This window comes from Pipistrellus hanaki, assembly GCF_964339955.1.
Source record: "Pipistrellus hanaki genome assembly, chromosome: 2".
Taxonomy (NCBI): domain Eukaryota; kingdom Metazoa; phylum Chordata; class Mammalia; order Chiroptera; family Vespertilionidae; genus Pipistrellus; species Pipistrellus hanaki.
Genome location: NC_140504.1, coordinates 172,229,450 through 172,244,029, shown reverse-complemented (window position 1 = coordinate 172,244,029; position 14,580 = coordinate 172,229,450). Strand labels below are relative to the sequence as shown.

Below are 14,580 nucleotides of genomic sequence, written 5' to 3'. Positions count from 1 at the left end.
AGGCAGCTGATCAATGACTCTCTCATCGATGTTTCTAACTATCTCTCTCCCTTCCTTTCTGTACAAAATCAATAAAATATATTTGAAAAAAAAGAAAAAAAAAGTAAATGAAATAGTGTGTGTGTGTGTGTGTGTGTACTTTGGGAAATGTAAAGTTCAAAATAAAAATGTTATTTCTTTTCCATGAGACCCACATCTATTTTGTTTATTGGATCTCAAAACAGTTGTCAGAAAGGTGCAATGAAATCTTAACCTGCATAAGAATTAACCTGTAGCCTAACTAGTTTGGCTCAGTGGATAGTGTCGGCCTTTGGACTGAGGGGTCCTGGGTTCTATTCCGGTCAAGGGCATGTACCTTGGCTAGAGGCTCCTCCCTGATCAGCCCTGGCCCTGCTTGGGGGGGGGGGGGGGGTGCAGGAGGCAACCAATCGATAAGTTTCTCTCACATATTTCTCTCTGTCTTTCCCTCTCTCTTCCTCTATCTCTAAAAATCAATGGAAGAAATATCCTTGGGTGAGAATTTAAATAAAGAAAGAAAGAAAGAAAAGAAAAGAAAAGAAAAGAAAAGAAAAGAAAAGAAAAGAAAAGAAAAGAAAAGAATTAACCTGTAAAATTGAGGTGTAAAAACTGAAGTGCAACTAATACGTAGTCATTTCCTTCATTTTTCCTGGAGGCAGATCTCTGGTAAATAGCAAAAGCCATATTTAAAACAATTCTATAACTATGGTCTTTTTCCTCCAAAACAAAGTATTTTGTACATCTAAATTAGGTACCAGCAATAGAAAATGTGGCACAAATCCTGCCATTCCCTATCTTACCTGCCGGGGGAGATGGGGTAATTAGTTTGTTTTCCCCCCCCTGTTGAGCCTCACTGAAGCCTATGAACCCTTTATAATAAAGTGCATCAAATGAGGGGCTTAGTTCAGATTTTAGCTGCTATCTTATTACCATCCAGGCTGCAGTTATGATATAGTTCAACAAATATACATTTAATGATGATATAAAAATAATATTGTTTAATCCTCTGCTGGTCAGAGGAAATGGCACCTGCCTTGGCATTAGGCCATATCTCTGAGGCTGCAGGGGGCTTTAATTTATATGGCTCACCTCTTCTTTAAGCCTCACAGCTTCCTCAGGCTTCAAGGTCAATTGCTGTTCTTCCCTTTTCATATCTTGGTTCTGTTTCAAGTCCTCCTCTTTCTGCCTCTCTCTTGGAGTTTCGTTCAGCTTACTTTCTCCTAGTTCAGAACTTGGTTAAATATAACAATAAAAAACTATCAAAATGTTCATTCTACAGGCAGAATGGAGGGGGGAAATCTACCAGTCAAGAAAGTCTTGCAAGAAAGAATTTCAACTTGAAATCTATAGATCAGTTATCTTATAATAAAACCTTAAAAACAAACGAATCTTATTTTCTTACTCATATTCAGGAAGATGACACAGCACAGATTTTGTCTACATCCAAACAACCAGTATAAGTTTTTCTTTTCATATATATATATATATATTATTGATTTTTTACAGAGAGGAAGGGAGAGAGATAGAGAGCTAGAAACGTCGATGAGAGAGAAACGTGGACCAGTTGCCTCTTGCACACCCCCTACCGGGGATATGCCCGCAACCAATGTACATGCCCTTGACCGGAATCGAACCTGGGACCTTTCAGTCCGCAGACCAACGCTCTACCACTGAGCCAAACCGGTTTCGGCCAGTTTAAGTTTTTCACTTTTTTAACTTTTAGTATGGCCCTGGGCAGACAGAGTTTATGAAAAAATTTTAAAAAACCACCCAGTAAGCACTAGGCACTTTCACAGGCACTAGGGTTAGAATAGGACATAATCTATACCCTAAGGAGTTTATAATTTAGTGAGAAATAATAAGTAAATAACTCCTTAGATTAAATAATAGTAAGTAATCTGAGGCCTGATAGATAAGTAGTTACAAGCTAAGCAAATGTAAAGGAAGAAGTGTGTGCATCAAGTAAACCCTCGATTAAACTTCAGATTTAATGGACAAAATTTCCAGTCCATATGTCATATGTGAAAATTAACACCCTATTAATCTTTTTTCTTTTTTTAAAAAATATATATTTTATTGATTTTGTACAGAGAGGAAGGGAGAGAGATAGAGAGCTAGAAACATCAATGAGAGAGAGTCATCGATCAGCTGCCTCTTGCACACCCCCTACTGGGGATATGCCCGCAACCAAGGTACATGCCCTTGACCGGAATCGAACCCGGGTCCCTTCAGTCCCCAAGCTGACGCTCTATCCATTGAGCCAAACCGGTCTCGGCCACCCTATTAATCTTAAAGTGCTTTTAATTAAGATTTGCTTATAATTAAATTAACAGGTTATTTTTTGTTATTAATTCATTGTTATTTTTTAACAAATTTTAGTGAATAGGCCATAGTTGGAAAAAACACTGTAGTGATTTTGCTGACATAAACATTACATATCTATTATACAATTACAGCCCACGTATTTTAATCCAAGAGTCACTGCTCACTCTTAAAAAATGTTTGGGGAATGATTAGCATGTGATCATACCACATTATGAATAGTAATTGGTTCTGTTGTCATGTAGCATGACTTTCTGCAGCAGTTTTAGCCACACATTAGTGCATTGGTTTACTCATGCATTCACCAGACCTATTCCGTATAAATTTAAAATTACAGTAATACATATAGAAAACTTTTCTGTGAAATTAAAATTTTCATACATACTTAACTTCAATGACACAAACATGTCTACATAAATAAAAACAGGTAAATTAACTAATCTGTCAATTTATTAACATACACGTTTGGAAAAACTACTTTATTATACAATGGACTTTTGGCTTTAACAGACACTTGCCTGAATCAGTTTATTATATGGAGGTTTTACTATACACTATTCTAGTGCTCCAAACTAGATTTTTCTCTCCTTCCCCCCCCCCCCTCCCCAAACAAACATAAATGCTGTGATTAACTTCTTGGCTTTTTGCTCGTGTGACCCCTCTCACACCTGTTCCTCACCACCTCTCCAATACGCTCTTCTGTAACTAGGTAGGTTTCATGATGGTGAATCTTGACTCAGAGCTCACTCTAAGTTTAAAAACCAGTTTTTAAGTGAACATGAAATTCAGGGGCTCCAAACTGGTAAAACAATCTCCTCTCTTAGAAGATTTATTAAGAGATAAATTTGACTACACTTACACAATATTTTCCCAGTTCATTGATGCTGTCTCCTTTAGTATGGCATATAAGTAAAAACTGACAAAAACTATTGTTTCCTTTCAATGATCTAATTTTAGGCTTTTACCCATGCAAAATTTTATTGCATCTATCAGTTCATGTGCAAAAATAGACTAGTGCTTTTACCCAAGCCTCAAAGTTTCTATGAAAGATACTTCAGGTGAAAAAGTAGAAATACTAGAGTTAGAAGACAAGATTAACAAAAAAACAAAAAAAAAGAAAGAAAAACCAGAAAGAAAAAGGTTTTCAAAATAAAACAACGGTCAGATGTAATGTTAATTAAAACAGTAAAAACACAAATCTTTCTGCAGAGGATAGTCTGAATTATATAAAAAATACATATATATTTGTGTATAGAAAAAGAAGACAAGAAAATCTAGGATGTTAATATCTCTCCATGGTGGGAAATATGATTATATTCTCCTTATAATTTTTCATGCTTTAAAATTTTTTTATGAAAAGCATATATTTACCCTGGCTGGGTTGGCTTAGTGGATAGTGTCGGCCTGTGGACTGAAGGGTCCTGGGCTGGACTCAGGGTCCTAGGTTCAATTCTGTTCAAGGGCACATGCCTGGGTTCTGGTCTTAATCCCCAGTAGGGGGAGTACAGGAAGCAGCCATTCAATTATTCTCTCTCATCATTGATATTTCTATTTCTACCTCTCCCTTCCTCTCTGAAACTAATATAATTATATTTTTTAAAAGAAAAGCATATATTATTATTTTTAAAAGCAAGAAAAAGTTTTAAAATGTAACAACACACCAAAAGATAAACTTTGGGGAATGCTTGCTTATAACTAATTTTTCCACTCATATTATTTGGAATTCAATGTCAAATTGAATGATAAAGCCAAATAAAATGTACCCACCACATAATTAAAGTGATATGAGATTTTTCTCAATTTACCAGAGTTCCTCTCTCTCTTCCTTTGGGCTTTGAATCTCTACTTCCAAAACTGATAAATTAGACATGAGATCTTTATAAACATTTTCACTTGTAAAAAAATTAGCAGCTGCAATATTTGTCTCTACAATAAAATGATTTAATTGTTCAGATTCTTCTGTAAGCTTCAAGACCTGTGAAGTAAAAAGACAGATATTCTATTTTGCATATTCTTATGTATAATTGTGAAAAAAAAATTGATTCCATTAAATAATTGAGTAGGTATTGCCTTAAATAACAGAAATGGACATCCTAGTTGAAGTGTTCTTTTAAAAAATATATATATTTTATTGATTTTTTTACAGAGAGGAAGAGAGAGGGATAGAGAGTTAGAAACATCGATGAGAGAGAATCATCAATCAGCTGCCTCTTGCACACCCCCCATTGGGGATGTACCCGCAACTAAGGTACATGCCCTTGATCAGAATCGAACCCAGGACCTCTCAGTCTGCAGGCTGACGCTCTATCCATTCAGCCAAACCGGTTTCAGCTGAAGTGTTCTTTCAATTTAATACTGTGCGGTTATTTCTACATATAATCTAACCCATTTTTACCACAGATATAAGTATGTGTTTGATTCTAAGAACACAATGAATATAATTCTAAAGATCAATTTAAGTTATTTTATGAGATTCCTTTGTTTGGTTTCCTAGGTTTTTTCACTTCTCTAATTATATAGATTATAATCTTGAATTGGTCCTTAGGGGATGGGAAGATATGGGTAGGTGAGAGACTATAGCACATTTAAAGCATTTTAAGAATGAGCAATATGATCAAAGGCACTGGTGTGGTATTTGAACAGAAGGAAGAATGGTCTTAATGGAGTAGAGGCTACAAAATGAGGAGCTGAGGAAATAAGGTAAGATTGAGAGGAGTAGTCACTTTATGAATGAACTTCAAAGAGAAGAATTCTTAATAGGCTTGCATTACTTTTGTAAGCAGGAAAAAAAAAAAAAAAGAGAGAGTTTCAAAAGGCTACTTAATCATTTTTTTAAAAATGGGGTCAATATAAAAATTTAAACATTGCAGCCCTAGCCAGTTTGGTTCACTGGATAGAGTGTCAGCCTGCGGACTGAAGGGTTCTGGGTTCGATTCTGGTCAAGGGCACCTCGTACCTCAGTGGCAGGCTCCTCCCCGACCAACCCAGGCCCTGCTTGGGGCTTATGCAGGAGACAACCAATCAATGTGTTTCTCTCACATTGATACTTCTGTCTTTCCCTCTCTCTTCCTCTCTCTCTCTCTCTCTCTCTCTCTCTCTCTCTCTCTCTCTCTCTCTCTCTGTCTCTCTTTTTAGTATATTTTATTGATTTTTTACAGAGAGGAAGGGAGAAGGATAGAGAGCTAGAAACATCGATGAGAGAGAATCATTGATCAGCTGCCTCCTGCACAACCCCTAATGGGGATGTGCCTGCAACCAATGTACATGCCCTTGACTGGAATCGAACCTGGGACCTTTCAGTCCGCAGACTGACACTCTATCCACTGAGCCAAACCGGTTTCGGCCTCTCTTCCACTCTCTTTAAAAATCAATGGAAAAATATCCTCAGGTAAGGATTAAAAAAAAAAAAAAAAAAGTAAATGATCTGTACTCTTCAAAAATGTCAATGTCATGAACAATAAAAATTGAGTAACTTTTACAGATTAAAGGAGATAGAGATGTAATGTATGCTCCTGGATCAATTCCTGGACTAAAAAAAATTGTTCTTCCTTTGCCATAGAGTAGAACAATTGGTGAAATTTGAATATGAGCTGGAGATTATATAGTACTATATTAAGGTTGATATCTTGATTTTGAGGTCTACAAAGATAAAGAGATAATGTCCTTAGCAAACTCACATGGAAATATTTAGTGGTAAAGGAGTATTAACTATGACTCCAACTTATTCTTGAAGGGTTCAGAAAATAAAGTGTGTGTATGTGTGCAGAAAGAGAGGGAATGTTAAAGTAAACATGGTACCATATTAACATTTGGAGGGATGAAGGTATATAGGAAGTCTTTGTACTATTTTTTCAACTTTTCTGTAAGTCTGTAATTATTTCAAAACATTTTTTTTATTTTTTAATGAGAGAGAGGGGGAGGGGGAGAAAAAGAGATTTTATAATAATAAAAGAAACTCCCAATTTCCAAGTCATCTCTTTCTGAAAATTGACTTCCTTTTATCTTATTCTCATAAAAGATATATCATACATTTTAACATTTAAATACTTCATAATTCAGTCTCACCTTTGTTTCTAAATCAGAATTTTCTCTTTGTAACAGGCTATATGCTATTGAGAAAAAGTCTTCTGCTGTCCCTGGGAAACTTTGAATTTCATTATAAAGACATGTAAGTTCTGACTTTGATTTTTGCAAATCCTGACAAAGAAATGAAGATATTTGGTAGAATAAGACTTTGCCCATAAAAAGTTTAACATATCTAAAAAGGAATCTTTGAAATGATCCTGCCAAATTTGCCTTAAATATAGGGGATGGGCAAAAGTAGGTTTACAGTTGTAAGTATGTAAAACACAGTTAACAAAATTATTGTAATTATCATAACCTGCATGTCTTTTTTTCATTTGAACAACTCTAACTCTACTTTTGCCCACCTCTGTATTTCCACCTATCCTTTGGCAGCAGGCTCCTTTCTTAGTATTTAAAATAAAGGTTATTTAAATTATTAGGTATAGTAATAATTAATGTCGTTTTCTAATACTTTTTAAAATCAAATTTATTTAAACAATACAACAAAATTTAATCAACAATATAGTTGCCGTTGTTTTCTACTACTTGTGCCCAACGCTCAGGAAGCATTTTAATCCCTCTGTTGTAAAATTCTTGTGATTTTGATGCAAAAAATTCGGTCAATGCATTTTTGAGGCATTCTTCATTATTACATTTTTTTCCAAGAAGAAAGTTTTGCAAAGAACGAAACAAATGGTAATCGGAAGGGGCAATATCAGGAGAATATGCAGGTTGAGGGAGAACTTCCCATTCCAACTGGCGCAGTTTTTCAGCAGTGATTCTTGCAGTATGCGGTCGTGCGTTATCGTGGTGAAGAATTACGCCCTTCCGATTAATCAGTGCGGGTTCTTTTTCTCTTAAAGCTTGGGCTAACCTTTCCAATTGGGCACTATACACTGCACTTGTAATGGTTTGGGTAGATGGTAAAAGTTCATAATGAAGAATTCCTTTAAAATTCCATCAAACACACAACATCACTTTTTTCGCATGCAAGTCAGGTTTTGGCGTGGGCTGCGGAGCCTCATTTTTGTCCAACCATTGAGGCCGCCTTTTCAAATTAACATACAGCACCCATTGTTCATCTCCGGTAACAATTTGCTCTAAAAACGGCAAACGGTTTTGACGAGAGAGGAGCGAACTGCAAATTGTGACTCTTTGATTACAGTTGTTGTCGGTCAACTCATGAGGAACCCATTTTCCAAACTTTTGGACTTTGCCAAGTGCACGCAATTGATTGGAAATTGTTTTTTGTGAACAATTTAAAGTTGTCGCAAGCTCTTGTTGGGTAATTTGAGGATTTTGCACCAAAAGAGCTTGAAGAGCTTCTTGATCAAAATTGGACACACGGCCTCGACCACTCTTGTCATCTAACGAAAAATTTCCCTCGCGAAATTTCTCAAACCAACGCTGGCATTTTCTGGCGCTAACTGCATCTTGACCAAGAGCACTACAGATGTTTTTTGCAGCCTCACTTGCTTTTCTTCCTAATTGGAACTCGTAAAGCATGCAGTGCCGAATATGCTCTTCATCCGCCATCTTCTTAGCCCTAGTTTTGCAACAAAAACCAAACCAAACACAAACTTTTTCAAGCAAAACTTGTTAATTGCACTTCACACGTTCTGTAGATACCACGTGTTTGAAGGTTATGTCAATACAAGTAAACGCCAAGCAAGATTTTAAACGAATGTTTTAAAACGACATTAATTATTACTAGACCCAATAGTTAATTATACTGAGCATTTTTAATTGAGCATTTGTAATTTCCATCATTTACAGGCTTTGAGCCTCATTTCTGCTTTATGCAAGGCTTATATAGAGGTAAATTTTGCAGCAATTCCTGCATTAGATATAGCACCTGTTTCTAAATGTATCTTTTTAAAAAGTTGCCTTTTACAGAACACTGCAGCTGCACTGTTTACCTCCAATCTGTGACTACCCCATGAGGTAGGATTATTGAAACTGAGGCTCAGAGAACTTAAGTGATCTGTTTAAATTCATCTAGGCTGGAAGTACAATAGTAAAATTGAGATTCAAACTCTGTGTTATTAACTACAAACTATGCTACCTTACTTAACAATGTGTATGCAGTAACTTAATCAACTAAGGTTTCCTCTAATTCTCTGATATTTTTCCCACAAGAGAAAATACTTTAGATGTAATTCTTAATAATTTCTACTTTGATGACATGTAGATGCAGTATCTGACTGGTGGATGACTGAGGCCTGAGAGTCAGTCAGTGGTGCTCTCTGAAGGGAATAGGTGATATTCTAGTAAATTTACTTTAGGAGAGGAGCGACGTTATATTCACAAAGTCTTGAAAATCAGAGGGGGGTGGGGGGATATTAGGGCAAAAATGGAGACGGGGAAGGCACTGGGCAAAAAGGAGAGAAGGTAAGGAGTGGCCACCAAAACAAAAACACAGGAAGGGGGTGAGTGGCATCAATTTCCAATCTCATTTCATAGAAAACTCCCACAGGTCAGGGATGGGATTTGAAGCAATGCATTAGCTTTCACCCACCCGGCAAACGGAGTGCACCATCCTCTAAATGGGTAATCTAAACCTCCAGGAACTCACTTTCAGGCCTCTCTTCCAAAGATGGGCTGGTTATGTCTCCTGCTCGACCTTTCCAAGATGGCAGGACAAGTGGTTAAAGGGAGACACAAGAAAGGTGAAGCAATAATGAGAGAAATGAGTGTTGGGATATAGAAACCTCTGGGTAGCTAAAAAGAGCCTACCCCTGACCCTGGCCCTGTGACCACCATAATGAACACCTGCTTCTCAACGGGCTGTTCTTGGCAACTGTGAAAACTATTATTTATATTAAATAAAAAGTAAATGATAATATAAAATCCCTAAAATTAGAAATGTGAAAAGAGGAAAACAACATCCTAAATAACAAAATACCTCACTTTCAACTTCCAAAGCCTTCTGTATAGTATTATTATTAGATGTCAATTCCTTTCTCCTTTCTCTCTCCTCTGACAACTCACTTATAAATATTTCAATGTTTTCTTGGCTCATTTTCAATATCTGCAAAAGAATTTTTGTATAAGTAATCTTATATATAATAATGTTTCTATAAATTCTGATAATCAAAAAATTATCTGCCTAATTCAATTATAAAGTCATCTTGGGGAGAAAGAAAGCTGAGAAAAATAGTTCATGGTACCATAGCTCATAAAATACACTTTTTTCTCTCTAAGCCTGTTTTCTCAACAATAAAATGGAGTTAATATTCACCCTATGTACATTAGAGCCATCAGGTAACAGTAAAATGAGATTTTGAAAGTATTTTGTATATTTTAAGTACCCACCAAATATAAGGTATGTTGAAATCTTACTGAATTGATGATAATTGCAAAAATGCTGTCAGTTACCATTTATTTAGTGCTTACCATATGTCAGGCATTATAGTGAATGCTTTACATGCATTATCTCATTTTGTTTTCCCAGTATTCCTATGAGATTGGGACTACTATTACGTTATTTTAATAGAGAACATAGATGAGGCTCAGATATACTAGATGCTTTGCCCAAAGATATAAAGCCAACATTGAGATTAAAACCAAGTCTAACTTATGAACCCTTGTTTTATTTTACTTTTATTGAATTTTTGACATATGAATAATTGACATATAACATTATATTAGCAGTGTACAAGTTCACAGGGAAGGACATATTCTTCCCCAGAGCAGCCTCTCCTTCTTTACCAGCCACCATTGCAGTGGAAAGCGTTTTTGTACATCCACACATGTCATGTTGATGCATTCGACACCCAAGACCCTACCCTTATAGCATCTGAGATGCCTCAGTACCAAGTGCAAGAAACATTTCAACTCAAAAATGAAAACCCCTCTTATGTCCTTTGTGTTTTGTCAATAAAAGAATGTCATGTATTTTAATACCATAACTTAAAAAATAAATATGTATATGAAATTTATCATCACCATAGAATATTAAATCTAGTTATGTATTTAGGCAAATTATGCACTTCTTAACTCTGGCGACCAAAGTTTAAAACAGAAAAACACAGGAAAGGTGAAGCAAATAATGAGAGAAATGAGTTTTGGGATATAGAAACCTCTGGGTAGCTAAAGAGAGCCTATCTCACCTGTCAGCCAGCAGTAAACAAGGAGGAGGACTAATGGACTTGCTAGAGAGTAGCCTCACTGGCATGGGCTAGTGGCCAAAGACTCTGGGGAACTGTGTAACAGTTCAGAATTTTCCACGATCAGTGTTCTACTATCTGAAAGGTAGGGATCATCTTATGCTCTGAACCAAACTGTATCTCCCAGACACAGTGTGGTATGAGAAGTGTTACTGCCACCCCCCTATTTGCTTGCATTGTCCCTACCCTATCACAGGCACAGTTAGAGAGATGGGATGGCAAATGCAGGCTCGTAGAGAATAAAATACTATACAGTAATCACGTCCAGGTAGAGATGGTTTATGTGCCCCGGGCAGCGCATGCCATTACCTCCACAAATTATAATAAATCCCTAATATAAATCCTCACAAGAGTTGCTATGTTATAGTAAGTGAGCTCTGGGGCCAGACAAACCCGGATCAACTCCTGGCTCTGCTTCTATACTTCGGTCAAGTTTCTATAAATTCTCTCAAATATGAACTAGGAATACTTTATTTACCTTAAAAAGGACTGTTACAGAGATTACATGAGGTTGCGTTTATAAAACACCTAGAAAAGATCATGGTGTATGACAGATGACCAAAATGTTGTGGCTATTATTTATTATTCCTGCCAGGTACCTAACATTTCTTACATTTTAAGCATTTTTTTCTGAGGACAGGCATACTAGCCGTGAGATGGTCTACTTACTGTTAAATCTGTCTACATATAGAAATGGGTAAGAAACATAGTCATATCTTGAGGAGCGTACTTGAGTTAAGGAAGTACCTTTCTTAATTATTTGTCCTTTTTAAGTCACAGGGCTGCCCCGACTATCCCCCCCCCCCCCCCCTGTTTTAAAAATAATTCTTATGAGGAAGCTGTCTGCCGAGTGCCCAGAAGTGCAGAGTGGAGGCTTCTCTGGTTTCAGTGAGGTAGCAGACCTAGAGATTTGCATCTGTGGAACTGCAAGGATTCCCTGAAAATCAAGGTGGCAAAAACATGGGTTTTGTAGTCATTTAGATTTGAAATCTTGACTTCCACTTTTATGAATTTGTGATCTTAGCTTTCTCATCTGTAAAGCAGGGTAAACAATACCTACCCCTCTAGTTTCTGTTAACATTCAATGAGTTATGGCAAATCCCCAGCAGTAAAGTCACTACAACATTAGTTTCCATTCTTTTACTTCCTTTTTATAGGAAACCAAAAAAAAAGTAGTCAGAGAAAATGACCTCATCCTAACTTTGCAAAGACCCTATTTTCAAATTAGGTCTCATTCACAGGTACTGGGGTTAGGACTTTAACATATTTGGGGGGTGGACCACAATTTAGTTTATAACAGAGACCAATAAGCAGAATATATAAAGAGCTCTTCCAACTTAACAATAAAAAGGCCAACTCCAATAAAAATTGGCAAGGACTTCAAGACATTTTCCAAAGAAGATATATAAATGGTCAATAACACATGAAAAAGATGCTTAATATCATGTCATTCAAGAAATGCAAATCAAAACTACATTGATATAGTACCTCACACCCAACAGAATGGCTATAAGAAAGATAGAATATATCAAATGTTGAACATGTGGAGAAATTGGAACTCTCAGACACTGCTGATAAATGGTGCAGCTCCTTATGGAAAATAGCCTGGCAGTTCTTCAAGAGGTTAAACGCAGAGTTAACATATGACCCAAATATCCCACTCTACGTACATACTCAAGAGAAATGAAAACATTTTCACAAAAAGTTTGTATATGAATGCTCATAGCAGCATTATTCATAACCACCACAGAGTGGAAACTACCAAATAAATACTATCTATTGATGAGTAGAAAGATAAAATGTATATATTCACTTAACGGAATATTATTCTGCCACAGAAAGGGATAAAGTACTGATTCATGCTACAAAATGGTTTTATTTTGAAAACACTATGCTAACTGAAAGAAGCCAGATGCAAAAGGCACATATTGTATGATTCCATTTATATGAAATGTACAGGACAGGCAAATTCATTGAGACACAAAGTAGATTAGTGATTGCCAAGGGGTTGAGGGCATGGGGGTATGGGAAATGGCTACTAATAAGAATGGGGTTTTTTTTAGGGTGCTGAAAATATTCTAGAATTAGATAAATATTCCAGAATCATGCAACCTTATGCACTTTTTTATACTAAAAATCATTGAACTGTGTATTTTATTTTAAAAAATATTTTTATTGATTTCAGAGAGAAAGGGAGAAGGAAAGAGAGATAGAAACATCTATGATAAGAATCATTGTTTGGCTGCCTTCTTCATGCCCCACTATTTTCTTTAAAGAAACAACCCATTATATTCTTCATATTAGTTGTTCCCTGTGGAAAAGAAATGTACAGAAACATAGACTCTAAACCTCAGTTTCTTCCTAAAATCCAATTGGCTGAGCAATAGAAAAAGACAAACAATAAGAAGAGAGTAGCAGCCTGGCTGATGTGGCTCCATGGTTAAGTGTCAACCCATGAATCAGGAGGTCACAGTTCAATTCCCGGTCATGGCACATGCCTGGGCTATGGGCTCGATCCCCAGTGGGGGGTGTACAGGAGGCAGCCTATCGATGATTCTATCATTGATATTTCTGTCTCTCCCTCTCCTTTCTTCTCTCTAAAAAATCAATATGAACATATTTTTTAAAATTATGTATGTTCCAAAAACCCAAATAAATAAATAAAGCAGCAAATGAACAGCACCAGTTATTCTGTATACTCTATAAAAATGTGACTCCCTTAAAAATTAGAAATTGGAAAGAAGAGAACTTTAAAATACCTGTACTTTCTGTTCAATACCCACAGTTTTCCCAGGGGCGTGGTTCCCAAGTTGCTTAATCTCTTGAGATTCACGAATCTCTCCTTTAAGCCTTTCAACCTTAAACACAAAAGTATTTTAAATACAAACGTTGGAAGGGTGGGGAAGTTGCTTTGTTTTTAAAATATACAAATAACACACGAATACATTCTTCATGTAAAAATTCATACAACACATACGTATATAGAATAAAAAGTCCATCACATAACCTTACCCCAATAATCCCTTTCCTCTTTCCATAAGTAACACTGTTTACAATATACCCTTTCTGAAATTTTTCTCCCAATGTGTGTGTGTGTATGTGTGTATATATATATATGTATATATATATCTTATACAAATATAATGTATATATTTGTATAAGATATATAAATTTATAGACAACTTGAACAGTTTTTATTATAGTTTTACATTATGATAAAATATACATAATAAAATATTTACCATGTTAACCATTTTTAAGTGTACAGTTCAGTAGCATTAAGTACATTCACATTATTGTGCAATCATCACCATATATCTCCAGACACTAGAGATATGATTGTAAAATGAGTATAAAATTGGAGGGATATATAATATATCCAGAACTTGGAAGTATATATTAAAAATCACTGAATTGCTAAAGAGAAATGGTTAAAAAATGTAACACAACTAAGGGTGTAGTATTAATAATCTCAAACATATCCAGCTATAATAGAGTAATAATTTCTATTTGATAAACGTGTTAGGTATAAACTATTATCCAAATCTCTATTAAAAAGAAGAAATCCTATACTGACACAATAGTAATAAGATTACTTTTTGGTATAGGTAGTTAAGATGTATAAAATGCAAATACTGGTAGACTGCATCCAAGTCAAAATATGGCTTTCTCCAGGGATGCTAGAACCACCAGTATCAGTCCACAATAATGACCAATAGGTGATGTGTATCTATGTTGCTCCATTGATGATAGTTATTCTATACACATTTAAATAAATTCTAAGAACAAACTAAATTAAACAATTTACCACTTCTCCAAGCCCTTTTTTTTCTGAGTCAAGTGATCGAACCCGAGTTCTTAAAGCCAGAATTTCCTCATTCAGCCTCTGATTGTGTTCCTTTGCTTTCTTTAGGTCAGCGGAATCTAAAACAGAGACAAGAATGCACTCTGCTCAACTGGAGCGAAGTTTTAATTTGAGGGTATTAACTCTAAAAAGGAGGAAGTG

General features: G+C 35.8%; 1 protein-coding gene across 8 annotated transcripts in view; it reads right to left on the bottom strand.

Annotated features, from left to right (window-relative positions):
- CCDC30 (coiled-coil domain containing 30) overlaps positions 1 to 14,580 on the bottom strand; it is a 143,939-nt gene that overhangs the window by 110,347 nt on the left and 19,012 nt on the right. For all 8 annotated transcript variants that reach the window (XM_084874528.1, XM_084874532.1, XM_084874526.1 and 5 more), the window contains 2 exons: positions 14,383 to 14,498; positions 13,334 to 13,432 (listed from right to left, as the gene is read on the bottom strand). In XM_084874528.1, coding sequence (XP_084730654.1) covers positions 13,334 to 13,432; positions 14,383 to 14,498 — 215 coding nt within the window. The remainder of the gene's footprint in view (positions 1 to 13,333; positions 13,433 to 14,382; positions 14,499 to 14,580) is intronic.